General features: G+C 33.1%; 4 protein-coding genes and 2 pseudogenes across 10 annotated transcripts; 3 read left to right on the top strand and 3 right to left on the bottom strand.

Annotated features, from left to right (window-relative positions):
- Window positions 1-4,268: 4,268 nt before the first annotated feature.
- Window positions 4,269-5,420, top strand: LOC147933324 (putative F-box protein At4g22180; annotated as a pseudogene).
- Window positions 5,421-5,694: 274 nt separating this feature from the next.
- LOC104732760 (proteasome subunit beta type-7-B) lies at window positions 5,695-8,243 on the bottom strand. Its single transcript, XM_010452339.2, has 9 exons — window positions 8,147-8,243; window positions 7,667-7,826; window positions 7,182-7,323; window positions 6,937-7,033; window positions 6,782-6,851; window positions 6,575-6,679; window positions 6,391-6,489; window positions 6,131-6,218; window positions 5,695-6,002 (listed from the first exon to the last, which is right to left on the bottom strand). Exons 2-9 carry the CDS (start codon window positions 7,808-7,810, stop codon window positions 5,923-5,925), a joined length of 825 nt encoding a protein of 274 aa, XP_010450641.1. The 5' UTR covers window positions 7,811-7,826; window positions 8,147-8,243; the 3' UTR covers window positions 5,695-5,922.
- Window positions 8,244-8,750: 507 nt separating this feature from the next.
- On the bottom strand, window positions 8,751-9,708 carry LOC104732759 (protein VACUOLELESS GAMETOPHYTES pseudogene; annotated as a pseudogene). The gene has a single exon (XR_015574416.1). The product of XR_015574416.1 is annotated as a protein VACUOLELESS GAMETOPHYTES pseudogene (transcript).
- Window positions 9,709-10,696: 988 nt separating this feature from the next.
- On the top strand, window positions 10,697-11,437 carry LOC147933323 (uncharacterized protein At4g02000-like). Its single transcript, XM_087478250.1, has one exon. The coding sequence runs from the start codon at window positions 10,711-10,713 to the stop codon at window positions 11,353-11,355; it is 645 nt and encodes a 214-aa protein (XP_087334376.1). The 5' UTR covers window positions 10,697-10,710; the 3' UTR covers window positions 11,356-11,437.
- A 333-nt stretch (window positions 11,438-11,770) lies between these two features.
- LOC104733940 (uncharacterized) lies at window positions 11,771-15,411 on the bottom strand. 6 transcript variants are annotated; one of them, XM_087476751.1, is made up of 8 exons: window positions 15,280-15,411; window positions 14,313-14,572; window positions 14,103-14,210; window positions 13,932-14,021; window positions 13,783-13,841; window positions 13,519-13,684; window positions 13,339-13,425; window positions 11,771-12,826 (listed from the first exon to the last, which is right to left on the bottom strand). In XM_087476751.1, exons 2-7 carry the CDS (start codon window positions 14,568-14,570, stop codon window positions 13,354-13,356), a joined length of 753 nt encoding a protein of 250 aa, XP_087332877.1. In that variant the 5' UTR covers window positions 14,571-14,572; window positions 15,280-15,411; the 3' UTR covers window positions 11,771-12,826; window positions 13,339-13,353. The 6 variants fall into 6 exon arrangements, with proteins under 6 accessions (XP_087332877.1, XP_087332878.1, XP_087332880.1 ...); XM_087476752.1 differs by having other exon boundaries at window positions 13,345-13,425; XM_087476754.1 differs by having other exon boundaries at window positions 13,519-13,672.
- On the top strand, window positions 12,213-13,057 carry LOC104732758 (uncharacterized protein At4g02000-like). The gene has a single exon (XM_010452336.3). The coding sequence runs from the start codon at window positions 12,213-12,215 to the stop codon at window positions 12,867-12,869; it is 657 nt and encodes a 218-aa protein (XP_010450638.1). The 3' UTR covers window positions 12,870-13,057.
- Window positions 15,412-15,946: the final 535 nt, after the last annotated feature.

The raw sequence follows: 15,946 nt of genomic DNA, 5'->3' as shown, positions 1-15,946 counted from the left end.
TAGAGAACATCTACCCCTCGATCATAATTCGAAAAAGCATTAAGCAAGGAGCAAACAAAATAGCGATTAACGAGACTCTAATTTTATTATTCAACCATAAAAAGAAAAGTAAAAAAGAATAGAGCATATACCCGATATATATGAAGTAAAACACTGAATTTGGAATAATATTATTATCTATTTGTATCTAACTTTCTTTCATGTATCGTTTATGCTTAGTTCTTTTACATATGCATGCATCATATGGTTAAGACACATAATTATAAGAGACAAATAAAATATTTTCCTAGGTCAAGAAGACAAGAACTATGACTAGAATCTCCATTGATCTTGTAATTATATATCATCATTTCTATCTACAAAAACATCCACCTAAGCAATACTTTTTTTACTTTAAAATAAATTTAAAATATTTATTTAGTGCATATTTATGTTAATTATAATTAATAGAAAGTTTAAATAATAAAAAAATTATGTAAAATAAATAAAATGTTAAAATAAGAAAACAATACTATAATTTTTATTAGCGGTGATAATATAATTAAATTTTCTATTAAACTCATCATAATTTAAAATTTCAAATGTATTATTGAGTTTTAGAATGGAAGTAAATTTTAAATTTATGATATAATAAAAAAATTATGTAATTTCATATTATTAAGTTTTAGAATAAAAGTAAAATTTAAATTTATGGTAGAATATTTTTTTAATGTAATTATATATTATTAAGTTTTAGAATGGAAGTAAAATTTAAAATTATGGTAGAATAAAAAAATTCTGTAATTTTATTTATAAGATTTTAAACAGGAAAAATAAAATTAAAAGTGAAATATTATTTTATAACATGATCAAAAAGGAAAACAAATTTGATATTTCATAAATTGAATCAAATGCTTTTAATCCAAATTGAAGTATTGAAAGATAGTAATTAAAAAAAAATAGTTATAATTTATCTTGAAAATCATTTTACAGTCTAATATGTGTTATATGTTAGCCGATAGAAGGTAGAAAAAAAGTAGATTTCAAAAGGAGTGCATCATCAATAATGACGAAAGAATTATAGTTAAAAGTGTTTGAAAATAAATTATTAAAACTTGAAAAGATAATAATACACAACTACACATGACTAAATTAAAATCTCTGACAACTCATTAATTGTGTGAAACGAATGAGTTTGTAGAAAAATAAATGACATACATTATTAAATAGATTATCATTTCAAGTCGGGTTTAACAGTTTAACCATATAATCATGAAAAGTGGGATAAGATAGGCACATTCATGAATTGGTTGTTTATGGGACGTTGCAATTACTTCGATGGGTAAAGCAAGCTCGGTAAAGATGTTATAACGATATGATATTATATTTTACCTTTACGCTAAGCAATATTCATGAGATTCCGTATATTCAAATTTATACAGAATAATATTATGTTAGTATCAACATCTAATCATAAATAATATATACAATTAGATCAACAAATGGATCAGCATCAAAATCTTTAAAAAATGTTTTAATAAAATATAAATAAGAAATAAAATCTCTTAATGATAGAAGATAAAAGATCTTGAAGTAGTCATCAATATCGTTTATTTATCCTAATATTACCACATGACATATATTTATAACGATTTTCCCTCAAAACTTTGAATGATTATATTGGAGCTCAAGAATTGATATTAATATATATAAAAAAATTTAAATCAAAATCCCGCGCTTGCGCGGGTACAAATTCTAGTTGTGTTATAAAGTCATGAAAAGTTTATGTTATTCAACTAAAACAAAAGAATCTATGATTATTAATGAATTCAATTATTTTGTTATTGGTTTATGATTTTATACATTTTCCTTACAAAATAAAATTGAAACTAGATTAAGAACCGTGCTATAGCACGGATTGAAATTCTTTTTATTTATATTATATTTTTAAAATAAAATATAATTTATATGATTGTTTAAAAGTTTTTTGGATAAAACATTATGCAATAAAATCATATGCTAAATATGATGGCTTGAAAAAACACCTATTTTGTAAGTTATATATTATTAATTTTGTAATTTTATGTATGAGAAATATTGTTTGTTGTTTGTTTTTATTTAAATTTTTGAATATGTTTGGTGAAAGTTTTTTTCATATGACCCGTGCTTAGGTAATATTTGATTTTCAACTGCATAATAAGATCTCGGAAATCACGATTAAATATGATAAATTGCTAAAATTTTATTCCATTTTATGTCTAACAGTATATTTTTATGCCTCAGAATATATATTTTGTAACAATATATTGAATACTAAAGATTTTATTTTAAAAATTGTATAAATCATTGGAATATTCCTTCTATTTAAGAGGATTCTTTGGCATATTCTTAAATGTATTCATATAGCACATGACCAATTAATCTATAACTTTTTTTTTATAACCAAATTATAAAAATTATATAGTTTTAAAAAAAAAATAGTTGTGTACTTTCATTTTATTATATAGGGTATATCTATACTATTAATTGGGGAGTACACTTAGGCTTAAAAAAAAAAGACAAAAATATAATATATATCCATGTTGCCAAACAGACCCATTTACCTACATAATTAAAAAAAAAATCCTAAACTAATGGTAACAGTTTTTAATGAAATAAATGATTAAATCTTTTCATAATTGGTTAAACGATGGATACTTAGATTTCAAATCTAATTTTGGATAGGGTAATAACCCATAAATAATTAATTTCGAAAATATTAAGTTTTCTAAATAGTTTTCTAAATTAAATATTAAACATTTATAGTTTTCTAAATCCAGTTAGTCTTCGTGTGTTAAATTTGATTCAAATTATTCCAGTATTTTAGGAAGCTATATTAACTACAAAAATAATACATCCTATATTTTATGAAATTATATTCAGTATAAATAATAAGTTCAAATATTTTAGGAAACTATATTGATGATTAAGTATAAGAGATCTCAATCTTTAACAAATATTCTAATAATTAAAGTTAGAGATTTATACAATTTTTTAAAAACACGATTACAAATTAAAACATGACATTAAATCTCTTTTAAAATGATAACTTAAATTGATGTGAGATGCTAATTAGTTGAAATTAATTAAATATTTTGAAAAATATGAAAAATAATTTTAAAATTTATATAACTATACAAAAACAAAACACAATAATTATATTAAAACATTTATCATCAATTTTGTTATCTTTCTAATATACAAAATGAAAAGATTAATGAGACTAAAAAATATCAAAGATGTTCTGAGGCTTTCTCATATCTTTATCAATTTAAATTAGACAAAGTTATATTCAAATTAAATTAAACAAAGTTAAATTAGACAAAGTTATATTTTCTGTCAAAATTTATGTATAATAGGTCTTCTCACTATTTTTAATAAAATACAAACAATTAAAAAAAAACCCTGCACGAAAGTGCGGGTTGATCCATAGATTTAGTTTATAGAAATTAACCCCAAATAATTTGAGTTTTACTAATACATAATTAATTAAAAATACTAATGTATAGGGAAGATCGAGTAAGAGACGGGAACGAATAATTTTTTTGAAAAACATTATATAAACTATTTTTATAGAGAAAAAAGAACAAGAAATATATATATATATATATATATATATATATATATATATATCAAGATGGGATTATAAAATTTGGATAGTTAAATTAAATTTCAAGTGAATCCAAAATTTATGGTGAAGCGATTACTATTTCAAACATTTAGAAATTTGATGAAAGAAAACCAATATAAGTTTATGTTATAAATGCTGTACCAAATAATTATATTTACAAATAAAATGTATGTGGATGCGAATCATTTACCTACTTCCTTATTTGTTGGACTAAAATATACAATCTCAAATTGATAAAATCTTATTAGAACTACGGTTATAAGATAGAACAAAACACATGACATACTGTATATGAGACGGGACGGGTTCCCGAAACAGACATACTATCTTTCTTTTATTACTTTTTAATGTACGTAAATTTAATCATCCTCTTTTCTAAATCAAACTAAAAATAAATTGGCACAAAGTTGGATTATGAATGTTAATAATATTTTGAACAAATAATAACTCTGCATAGTCCAAACCGAATTGCAAACTTAGTTTTTTTTTAAATTAACCCCGCACGTATGTGCGGGTCCAATCCCTAGTTTACATTGTTTTGGAGATTTTACAAGATATCAAAAGTCATCCAATAGCACCCTTGTATTTTACCCTAAGTATTTTTCTTAGTCAATTTGGCATGGAGATGAAGCAGCAGCAGCATAACAAGTTACGGAGACGACGAGATTCATCGAAACCATGGTCGGAGATTCCTTCAGATCTGTTGAATTCAGTGTTCGAACGCCTTGGCTTTGCTGATTCTCGAAGAGTTGGATCCGTATGTCGGTCTTGGTACTCCGCTGCGAGACGATGCTTGGCCAAAAAGCAGACCCCTTGGCTGATAATCTTGCCAGACGAAGACGACAAGATCGAAAACCATTGGTGCACGCTGTATAATCCCGAGGAGAATGGCAAGCTTTACAGAATGCGAGCTGATGTGTTCGAATTCGCAAATAGTTGTTGTTTAGCAACATGTGGAAACTGGCTCCTTATGGCAGATCATTGGTCTGATCTCTACATTTTGAATCTGTTTATTCCAAGAAAGGAGATACCTTCTGGAGTCAGATTCAAATTCCCCAAGGTTATTTTGCTGATGTTTCTCAGATGGTTTACAAAGATGACAAGCTTTACTACCTCCTCCTAAATCGTAGAACTGGTGGTTGTGTCAAAATATTCGATTTCTCCAGAGAGATTCCGCAGGAGACTTTTCACTGTGGTGTTGCTGTCGACCCTTCTCTACTTCATCCAGTAACAACAACAAGCGATTCATGGCGAATAAGGCGTACAAAACTTGTAGTCACAGTAACCGGAGATGTCCTCAAGGTTGAACAATTGTTCAAGTGGGAACAACATGTAAAACTCTGGTCCTTCCGCGTCTACAAGGTTTGCTCATCAGATTTCTGTAACAAGCATGATGAAAAAGTTGAGTCTTTGGGCGACGAGGCAATGCTTCTTGATCTAGGCATCACTGTCCTCGCTAATGATGACATTGTGGGTTTTAAGAGAAACTCCATCTACTTCAATGATATTTGGTATGAAAAAAAGACTACTCAGATTTGTGTCTATAATCTCGAGACACAGGAGATGGCCACAAGTTTGTTTGTTCCTCCGAGCAACAACTCGCCAGAGCTCGATGGTTCCTACCAAGTAATTTCAAGCAGACATAATAATGTATCCTGTGCTATAACATCACAGCTGATATGCTGTGTGGTTTGGTTTGGTTAATGATATAATGATTATGGTGTGGAACATAAAATAATATTTATAATAATAATCTATTGGTTATTTTGAATTAGTATTGTTGATGTTTATTTTTGACCCCAGTTTGAAAAGATTATTGTTTGCTCTGTTTATAAGTCTTATATGTCTTGCGCCTGTAATTCATGGCTTTCAAATGTGTTGATGTTGACAAATTTGATTGCGCAAGATCAAGCGGTCAATTTGGTCTATAGAGAAATGTGTCTCATAATAATAACTCAATTTGGTCTCTTCTACAGAACAAAGAGAATGTCAACAGAGATTGGACTAAGAAGCTTTCGTCTTAACTCTTAAGAGGTTGTTGCGGATATAAAATAAAGAGCTCTTTTGAAAGCAAAATGTCAAAACCGAATCGTCCATAGTCTAAAGATGAAATGGAGGCAACTACATCATTAAAACTTAAAATTCAAAAGCCAAATCTATAAAGATCAAATGGAGTCAACTACATCTTTAAAACTTAAAATTAAACAAAGTAGAAAATGTAAAAGTGAGGTCGAACAATGAATTCACTCGTAAGTGTCTCTCACACAATGATTTCATTCCTCCATAGCTTCACCAGCCACTTCTACAATTTCGACTTTCTCCGATAATGGTGTAATTTTGGTGAGTAGAACCTCTGTTTTTACAGAGAAACAAAAACAGCAAGAAGAAGACGAAAAAGATCTAATTAAACCAAACTCACATTTCCACAATCAGGACAGATACCAGAAACGATTTGAAGTGTTGCAACAAGTAGCTTCTTACCAGTTTTCTTGGTGAATGAATAGCCTTTGCTGCTAACATAGGTTCTTGGGTTTGGTTCCATGTAATTCCTCAAGTATTCCTTGTGGCCCTATCACAAAATCGACTCACACAATAAGTTTCAAATCAAAGGTAACAAAGTATTGGTTTTGTAGCGAATCACCTTTGTTTAGCTTAATATGTTTGTCAGTCATGAAACAAACAAATTTCTAGATAGTACATCTTTTTTATGAAAAAGGAGAGGAAGATGGAGTATGACAAACCTTAGTGATCACACAGATGTCCACATTGCTACCACTGCCAAGGTCGTTGAATATACCAGAGCATATGGCTTCAGCAACCAACTTGATTCCTTCGTCTCTCTGCAAGATTTGAGTCAAAACGTCAAACATACGGCGAGAAGAAATCAACAAAATATAAAGATAAAAATGCCTCTGTTTTACTTACAGTTAGACCTTCTTTATACTTTGCTTCAAACACTGACATGGCAGCAAGGGAACCAGAACCCATTGTAGCAAATGGTAGAGTATCAGTGGAACCGTGAGGATATATCTTCATTTTAGTCAGAACGTTAGAGGTGAATACAAAATGAAAGAACCTGAACTATAAAAGCTTTTTACAGCTGAGAACTTTGACCAGGAGTTAGAAACTCACCGTATGAAGATGAGGCCCGGTAATATCAACTCCACCAAGCACAAGAGCAGCTGAGACATGACCTTGATAACTGAATGATACTTCAGAAGTTCAATTACATATACCAATTTTAGTTAACATAACACGAGTTTCTGGCATGGTGAAGCAAAAAATACCTGAAAAGATGTTTTTTGAGAAGGGTCAATGCAGTAATGACTCGAGAATCTCGGCCAGTCTGGTATCTATGCAACCGCAGCTGTGAGCTGACCATATCTGTACAGTGAAATGGTAATCAAATTAACTACGCAGCGGGTTTCATGGAGCAAGTGTTTGTTAACTTCTGGTTTAAATTAAACAGGGATTCAAAGGAATAAACTTCGATCTGGCATAACAGTATAGAAATTTGGTAGGTGAGAATTACCAGTTACTGCTTCAGTGTCAGCAGCAGTTCCTGCACCGCAACAGTAAATGTTTGGTGCCATATAGTGAATCTTCTCACAGTTCTTATCAGCCACAATGGGCCCTTCAGTTGCCCGTGTATCAGCTCCAAGTATCACACCATCCTATACAAACAAGTAAAGGAAATCAGCATTGTATATCTTCAGCAATCATCTACTGAGAATCTGAAAGAGAACGTAAAGAACACAGGATCACAACACTAACTTGCATAACTCTTTGTGGGAAATATCAAAGCAAATATCTAAGATAACCTTAAACGCTAACTTTTAAGCTAACTTATTCTTTAACATTTGCATCCTTAGCCCACAATTCTTGAACCTTTAGGTCACTTTTTAACTTGCATAACTAAAAGAGAGTACTCACTATACAACAATCACACAAAAGCTTATGAAGGCAAACCAAAAAGCTAATACATTTATAGAGAATGTGAGATAGAAACACACAGACCTCAAATATCAACCCAACAATAGTTGTTCCAGTCTTGAGAAACGAGGGAGCTTTAAGACCCTTTTGTGTCAACATATCATTCCTTTTGCACAGATCGAAGCTGAACCCACCTTTTGGTGGTAACTCCACGAAAGCCTGCGACATTTTCCGACTCACCACTCTACACAAATCACGGAACAAATCAAATTTATCAGCCCAGAAAAAAAAAAAAAAGAAAAAGAGTCTTTAATTAACGAAGTGAAATTTCGAATTCGAGAACCAAAGCTAGATGATGATGAATCGAAATCAGAAGAACAGATTGGGGAAGGTAATAGTCACATACTAACAACAAATTTACGAAAACTCAGTGTGAAGTTAACAAATCAAATCAAAATAGCTCGGATCGAGATCGGTGGAGGATGGGTTAAATCGTCACCAAAATTGAGAAGATAGAATCGACGGAGACGATAGAGTGAAGAAAAAGAGAAGAGGTGATGTTACCTTAGACTTGAAGATGTAGCGAGAGGAAGGAAGCTCGATTCGGAGAAGAAGAAAGAGTTAACAGAACAGAGTTTTCTTCTTCTTCAATTAATCCCCTTTTGCTTTTTTTTTTAGGCTACCATATAGATGGGCCTATTTTTATTAAATGGGCTTTATTTCTGTCAAAACTAGCCCATTCGTAATTTTTATTTGCAAGGTGTGGTTAGGTTTTCTTTTAATACAGTTTTGAGATTGATTTGTTTTTTGTTTGAAATTTTCTTCCCTGTTTTTAGTTATTTTCCCCTAAAACCAAACCAAGTTTAGCTTTTTTTTTGGTTTTTTTTCTTCACTATAAAATTTACTATCGGAAGAATCCTAATATATAGCTTTCCGAGTTATAAAATTGAGAGTTTTGTTTGTGATGATCACTGATCAGTATCTAATATGCGGACTTAGATTCTATCTTTAACACATCAATAACACCAATACAAACCACTAACAACATGTATCTTTTGAGCCAAGTTTCTCGAATAATCACATTATTCCATTACCTATGTATTTGGAAGTAACTTATAAAATGAATTGTAGTTATTGAAGCATATATAAAAGTAGCATGGATGATGGATTCAAAATCAAACAACTGATAATTCTTTTATTTGAGATAACAATTTCAATGAACAATAAACAACAACAACAACATGAAAACTTGGCAGCAACAACAACATGACCAAATCAAGGAATGGGAAAAAGCAACAAAAAGAAAAACAGAAATACGAGTGAAGAGAATTTTGAAGAACCCCAATAAATCCCAACTTGTTGAAATTATATGCAATTGAGAGCCGCCTTATTCGCCTTTTTCGAAATCAAAGCACTTTGCATCGCCATATGCATCTCAATCTGCATCCTCTCTACTTCTCTTTGAGCCTCTAACATTGCAGCTAGCTCTGAGTTCACCGAGCTTTTGCTTCCTCCTCCTTTTTCTTCTTTCTTTGCTTCTTCCTCTTTCTTACATGAGTGTAAATGCGTAGCGTAATCACATTCCTTGCAATAATACGACCAGATATTATCCGGTACAATATCTTCACAAACATCGCATTTGGAATCTAAACCGGGTTGGTTATAAGGAGAACGGTAAAGAAGAGTGAGTGGATGTGCGTGATCTTCACGCTTCACTGTCTCAGGCATTGAAACACATCCGACATGTACATCGTACTGACATGCCGAACAGTTGTACGTGAAACTTGACCCGTACTCGCCGCAAGCATTGCACGTGTACGTTGACTTTGGAGAATAGAGCAAAGTCAAAGTGTGGGATTGGTGAGACTTGTGGTTGGTTTCACGAGGAAGGTCAAAGCATGACTTGTGCAAGAAGTAATCACAATCTGATGACTTCGTGCATTTGAAAGCTGCACCAACCAGATCGAGATCACAACCCGAGCAGATGATTTCGTCTTTCGCTTCGCATTTGTGACCGCGTAGTGGATGGTTGTGACTTGGGTGCCTCACTGTTTGTCGTGAAGACATTGCAAATATTCAAGGTTATTGATTTAGCTAGTTATTTGAGAGGTTTTGTTTGTATTTGTGATTGTAATTAGCCTTGATTTTCAATCTATTTATAGCGAAAGATGGACAAGACTTATTGATAATGGTCTTGATTTTGATTTGACTATGATAACAAGTTGTAGTTTATAGTGATTAACTATATAATTAGGAGAACAAAGTCATGGTCTATGTAACTACGTTAATATACAAGTATATACGTACCAAGATAGTTCACATTTGGGATTCAAAGTCAAGAAATGCATAATCCATGAAACTATTTTCCGATCTCATTCACGCATCTGAGTTTTAGTTAAATGTTATAATTAGCTAATTATACCAGTTTAATTTTAACATATTAAAAAACTGGATTATTATTATCAAGTTGGAGATAAATACAATAACGTTGACATAATGACGGATGCTAATGTCAAACTAATTGCAATGCCTTGACTCTAAGGCCATATCCACCGTCTACTCCTTAATTACGGAGTAATATTTTTTGGAATACATAAATATTGAAAAATTGTAATGTGATTGAATTACAGTTTTTATAAGAAATGCTAAAAATGGTAAGAGAATCAGTGGAGATAAAAAAAAAAAAAAAATATACATATCATGCAAATAATATGCAAAAGATTTTGCTAAAAACATCTTATGAGAAAAACCAAAAATAGAAATAATTATTTAATTTAGTATATCTTTGTAATTGATTCGATTATGTTACGTTCACAAGTTTGAAATCTTCATGTGGGTTGAATCATGAAAAGATCTGGAATAGAAATGGTCATCATCATTTACAGTTTTGGAAAAACAATTAGTTAAAGAATCCTCGATTGATTTGGCCCATGGAGATTAGAATCACTGAGGAACAAAAGAATGGAAACTCAATCATAACTTGTCAATTTATGTCATTATTATGTAGAATATTTTGCATGATTCAGACATCATAATAACCGATAGGTCTTATTGTGTATAAATTGAAATTTCCAGACAAGGCCTTCACTTACATTACATACGATCAAACTCGATTTTCATACGGTACCATGTCGCAGGTTGGAGGAAACAATGGGAAGAGCGTTATGACAAGGAAAATTCGGATTCCCGCGTTCGACAACTCGGATTTAATCACAAGGTTAAAGAGGACGACTCTTATCGGTAGGGTTATGAATCCTGACGTTCAGAGTGTGGGATCATTAGTTTTGATGATGCCTAGACTCTGGAAACTAGAGGGTCGAGTGGTTGGGAAGGACTTGGGGTTAGAAACGTTCAGGTTTGATTTCGAGAGAGAGGAAGATATTATCGAAATGATGAAAACGGAGCCGTTCAATTTTAATCAATGGATGGTTTCCATTGTAAGGTGGGAACCAATCATACACAAGAACTACCCATCGGCCATCACGTTTTGGGTTAGAATTGTAGGTGTTCCTTTGCGTTTCTCGACCCGTGAGACTCTCCGGGGAATTGGGGCGGAGCTAGGCACGGTTCAAGAAGTGGATGAAGAAAACGCGATGGTCAAAGTGACTATCGATAGCACTATGCCATTGTGCTTCGAAATATCGATTCGATTTGGACATGGTGGTGAGGAGGTGTTGGTGCAAATGGAGTATGAGAAGCTTTTCGGTTACTGTGGTTCTTGTTTTAGTCTTCGTCATGATAAAGAATCTTGCCCACAAAGCGACTTGCACTAACATGTTATGGCGCATGAAGAAACGAACTAAGATATTTGGAATCAAGAGTCAAGAGTCAACTCAAGAGATGCATAAAACGATTCACGAGTTTTTATTATGTACTGTATCTCTAATGAGAAAGCAGGGTATTTAAAGTTTTAATAATTTTGAGAAATAAAAACCTTTGACTAAAAACTATAAATGTTTGTTACTTTGTTTGACAATCATCTTCTTTTCTTTTGAACTGTGTGAAGTAACTATATATCCTCTAGGCTCTATCTATACTGAAACAACCAAAGATTGTCTCAAACCGACATCATAGTATTAAAAATAAACAATTCTCAAAAGAAACTAACAAAGAATATTATTTATTCATTTTAATTTGTGTCTATTAAAATGAACATTTACTTATTTTCGAGTGCACTAAAATAAAATATAAAAAACAATCGTGAATTACGTGTGGTCTTTCCGTTTGATAAAATATTTAAAATAAGAAATATCACAAACTAAAATTTTAAAAAAGAAAGAAAGAAATACATGAAGTAACCACCAAACAATTGAGGTGACCCTCACGGGAATTTATTGGCGAGATCTCTCTCTCACTTACTCACTCATTCACTCATTCACTCATTCACTCATCGACTCACTTTGAAAACCCTAAAACTCACGAGCTATCCTTCACCGCTGGATCCTCATACGTTTGGTCAGATTCTATCTCTCGGCTCTTCTCTTTTGATCTAGTCTTTTTGCGAGGTATATGAAACGGCTTCACGCGTTTTACTTACTTTCTTGAATCTTTTTTTGTTAATGTTGCTGATGAGGTTCCTTCCAATGTTGATTAGTATCTCTCTCTCTTTATGTTTGACTAGATCAAGCTCATGGCGTCCGACGACGACTCAGATATAATTCGACTTCCCGCGTTAGACAACTCAGATTTAATCACAAGGTTAAAGAGGACGACGCTCATCGGTAGGATTATGAACCCCGAGGTTCAGAATGTTGACTCACTGGTTATGACGTTACCCAGACTCTGGAAACTAGAGGACCGAGTGAAAGGGATGGGCTTGGGATCAGGAACGTTCAGGTTTGATTTTGAGAGAGAGGAAGATCTTCTGGAGGTGATGACGATGGAGCCTTTCAATTTCAATCACTGGATGGTTTCGATTGTGCGCTGGGAACCCATTATACACAAGGACTACCCGTCGGCCATCACATTTTGGGTCAGAATTGTTGGTCTTCCTCAGGATCTCTGGACTGATCAGAATTTCCGAATGATTGGGGATCAGCTGGGCACTGTTCAAGAAGTTGATGAAGAGAACGCCATGGTCAACGTGACTGTCGATAGTACTATGCCATTGTGCTTCGAAATGCCTGTTCAGTTTGAAACGGGTGGTGAGGATGTGCTGGTGGAGATGGAGTACGAAAAGCTTTTCGGCTACTGTGCTTCTTGTTTCAGCCTTCGCCATGATGAAGAATCTTGCCCAGAACGAGACTGGCGCAACCATGAAGAGAATGATTTGCGTCAATCGGACTAAGATGGTTCACATTTGGGATTCTAAGTCAAGTGATGCATGCATATATTTTCCGATCTCTGTCACCTATTTATCTATGTATGTCTAATGAGAAAGTAGAGTATTTATCAATGAATTTGAGAAAACATACCCTTAAAGTAGAATATGTGTCTGCTAATTTGTGAAAAATACAGTATTTTTTGGATCATAAATTCTAACTCCTTCACATTGCAATAAACTATTAGGATTTCAAAATGTAGAAAGCAAAGGGTAGTAAAGAACTAAAACTCCAAATTGCAAACTACACAATCTTGCAGTTTCTTTGCTAATCCTCAAAGGTCAAAACAATAGACCAAATAACCTTTTTTCTTTCCTGTAATCCATGTACTGAACAAAACCGGTTGGATCTTTCTAATCAAAATTACCATGTTTATCTCCTTCTCCTTTCCTAACATACTCACAACTTGAGACAAGGATTTAAGGATCTATGTACCTGTACCTGTACTATCTAGCTAGCAAGTTTCCGCGCACTCTCGATTGCGGCGACACAGTAATGCAATCTCCAGAGCAAAATGTTGTCCTGAAACAGACATTTGTTTTGAACAGTGTTATAGTTTTCCATATGAAGTATTGGACAGGAGTCTATGTCACGAAAGATTTCCTAATGCCTTACTTCCTCCTCCATGTTGACGGTAACATCATCAGGCACTTCTCTCCCCAAAGCTACATAGTGGTTTTTGATGATTTCAGCAACGCGTTCAAGATTTGGTCCAGGTAGCTCCTTGATTGAATTCTGAAGTTTTCGCTTCTCTCCACGGCTCATAGGTCTGTTGATAAGACTTAACAAACAAACACATAAGTAACAGTTGAAAGAAGAATGTCTAACTATACTTATGGTTAGAGAGAAGATACAGAAAGATAAGAAACTATATTATACCTGCATGTGGTGACCACGTTGTCAAGTACTTTCTCAAGTTGCTGCTGCGTATCGTTCAGCTATTCAAAGCAGAGATCAAAGCATGACATTAGAGATGTTTCGGGAGCTTGAAATTGTTAATCGAAGAAGAAATTTTCGTAGAGAATTACTCTGGAACGAAGATCACTTGAATGTTTGCTCACTATTTCCTTGACAAGATCAGGATCGGACTTCATAAGTAATTGTAAATCATCTTCCACCTAAGGAACCAAATGTGAGGAACAGAAAGGGTTTAATAAAACATCTATCAGGCGAAGAATTCAAGAACCATATTATCTCACTTCTTTAAACGTAGGATCCTTAGGAATCACAGACTCTGTTGGTGAGATTGACGGTTTCTTGTTACTCAATTGAGACATCAGATGCATTGATTCAACACGCGACTGCATCTGCAAACGAAAATTGTGTAACTAACATTAATGTCTCTTAATTAAAAGCTAAAGCTAAAGCGTCATCAAACCAAATATGATTTCAAGAATGAGTAAGTGTACCTCCTCAACCTCTGGAATGGAATCCGACACGCACTGCCTTAACAAGGCATTCAACTTCTCCTTTTTGAGATCTGACAACTCAGCTCCTATAATTTCAGTAGAAGACTTGTGAGTAGCCCCATGTTTATGATGAGGGATCATCTCTTCTTGAGACAGGAGGTCTTCTACTTGAGCTCTAAAGTAGCCAAAAAGGTCTTGTCCAGTTCTGCTGCTCTCCAATGAAGGAGGCGTCGTTTCTTCTGCTCTTCTTTTAGTCATAGCTGTTGACAGTTCAGGAGATATTACAAATGAAAATCTCAGAAACAAACCACATGTAGAAAAAAAAGCAAACTCACAATGTTGAGAAATACTAACACTAAACCTACATTGTCTCTGTGTTTAATCACAAAACAAACACACAAATCTTCCCTAAAAACCCAATTTAATTTATAACCACATTCTTGGTTCTGAGATCAACAAGATCAGTTCAAACTATATGATAATTCAAAGCCTAAAACAAAACCTACGAGATATATCAAAATCACTGATTTTAGGGATTGACACAAACACCATGAAAGACTGTAAAATTCCAAATTCTAAGCCCTAAGGTTGAAAAAGAAGCCCAGAAAGCCTAATGCAGCAAGATTTGTGACCATAACATAAGAACATGCAAGTGTTTCACTATTCATCCATCAATTTCACAGATGTAAAAACACTCTAAGATTTCGAAAGATTGATGAAATTTTTATCACAGAGACCTGCAAAAAAAAAACTCGAAAGAAATCGAATCCACCATGAACACAACAGAGAAAGATAGGAATCGTTTCCTATAGGAGCATCGGCGTAACTACACTAGGTTAGGTCCAAGAAAACGAGACGAGACGAGACGAGACGAGCGATTTCAAAACCCCAAGATTGTCTAATTAGCGAGGTTTACTTTCTAGATGCTGAAGAAGAAATGAAAGAGCGAGTAGGAAAAAAAACTCACTGAGTGTGAAATCGGAGAAGTCGCCGGAGATTTAGAATCATGCACCACAGCGGAAAATAGAACAGTGAAGAGGGAACAAAAGTTCCAACGGAATCTTCTCCCAATCTCAGTGATCTTTCTATTCTTTTTAGCTGCGGGTTTTAAAATGCATGCCGTTTTCATGACTGATGGTAAAGAAACTACATGCCGTCTTTGGTGTAGACACGCACATCACACTCACACGTGTCCAACTAGATATATTATTGGGAAATAAAATTAAACAAGTGTAGAGAGAAAAATTCAAAAAACATAGAATTATGATAATTCATGATAACTTTTTTAAAAATAATAATAAAACGACAAAACAGTAAGAAAAACAAAAAAAACAAAAAATAAGCAAAAAGAAAAGAGAGAAAAGTAAGAAGAACAAAATAAGTAAAACATAAGAATAAAATAATAACAAGCAAATGATAAAAAAAAATGTTTAGGTTTGAATTTAAAGACCTTAAAATAATTTACATGATTATGAAGTACACACACAAAAATAAATTAGATGATTCTCTGTGGACTGGAAGCTCAAAGTTGCTGATATCGAAATCACTATCTCCCGCGTTTGTGAGCTGGTAGTCTAGCTATACATGTTCACTATTTGGCTGATGTACGTAGCATCTTGGTTCAATTTCTTTGT

Source organism: Camelina sativa, chromosome 12 (genome assembly GCF_030686135.1).
Source record: "Camelina sativa cultivar CO46 ecotype springtype chromosome 12, ASM3068613v1".
Lineage (NCBI taxonomy): Eukaryota > Viridiplantae > Streptophyta > Magnoliopsida > Brassicales > Brassicaceae > Camelina > Camelina sativa.
This window is presented reverse-complemented; position numbering and strand designations above follow the sequence as displayed.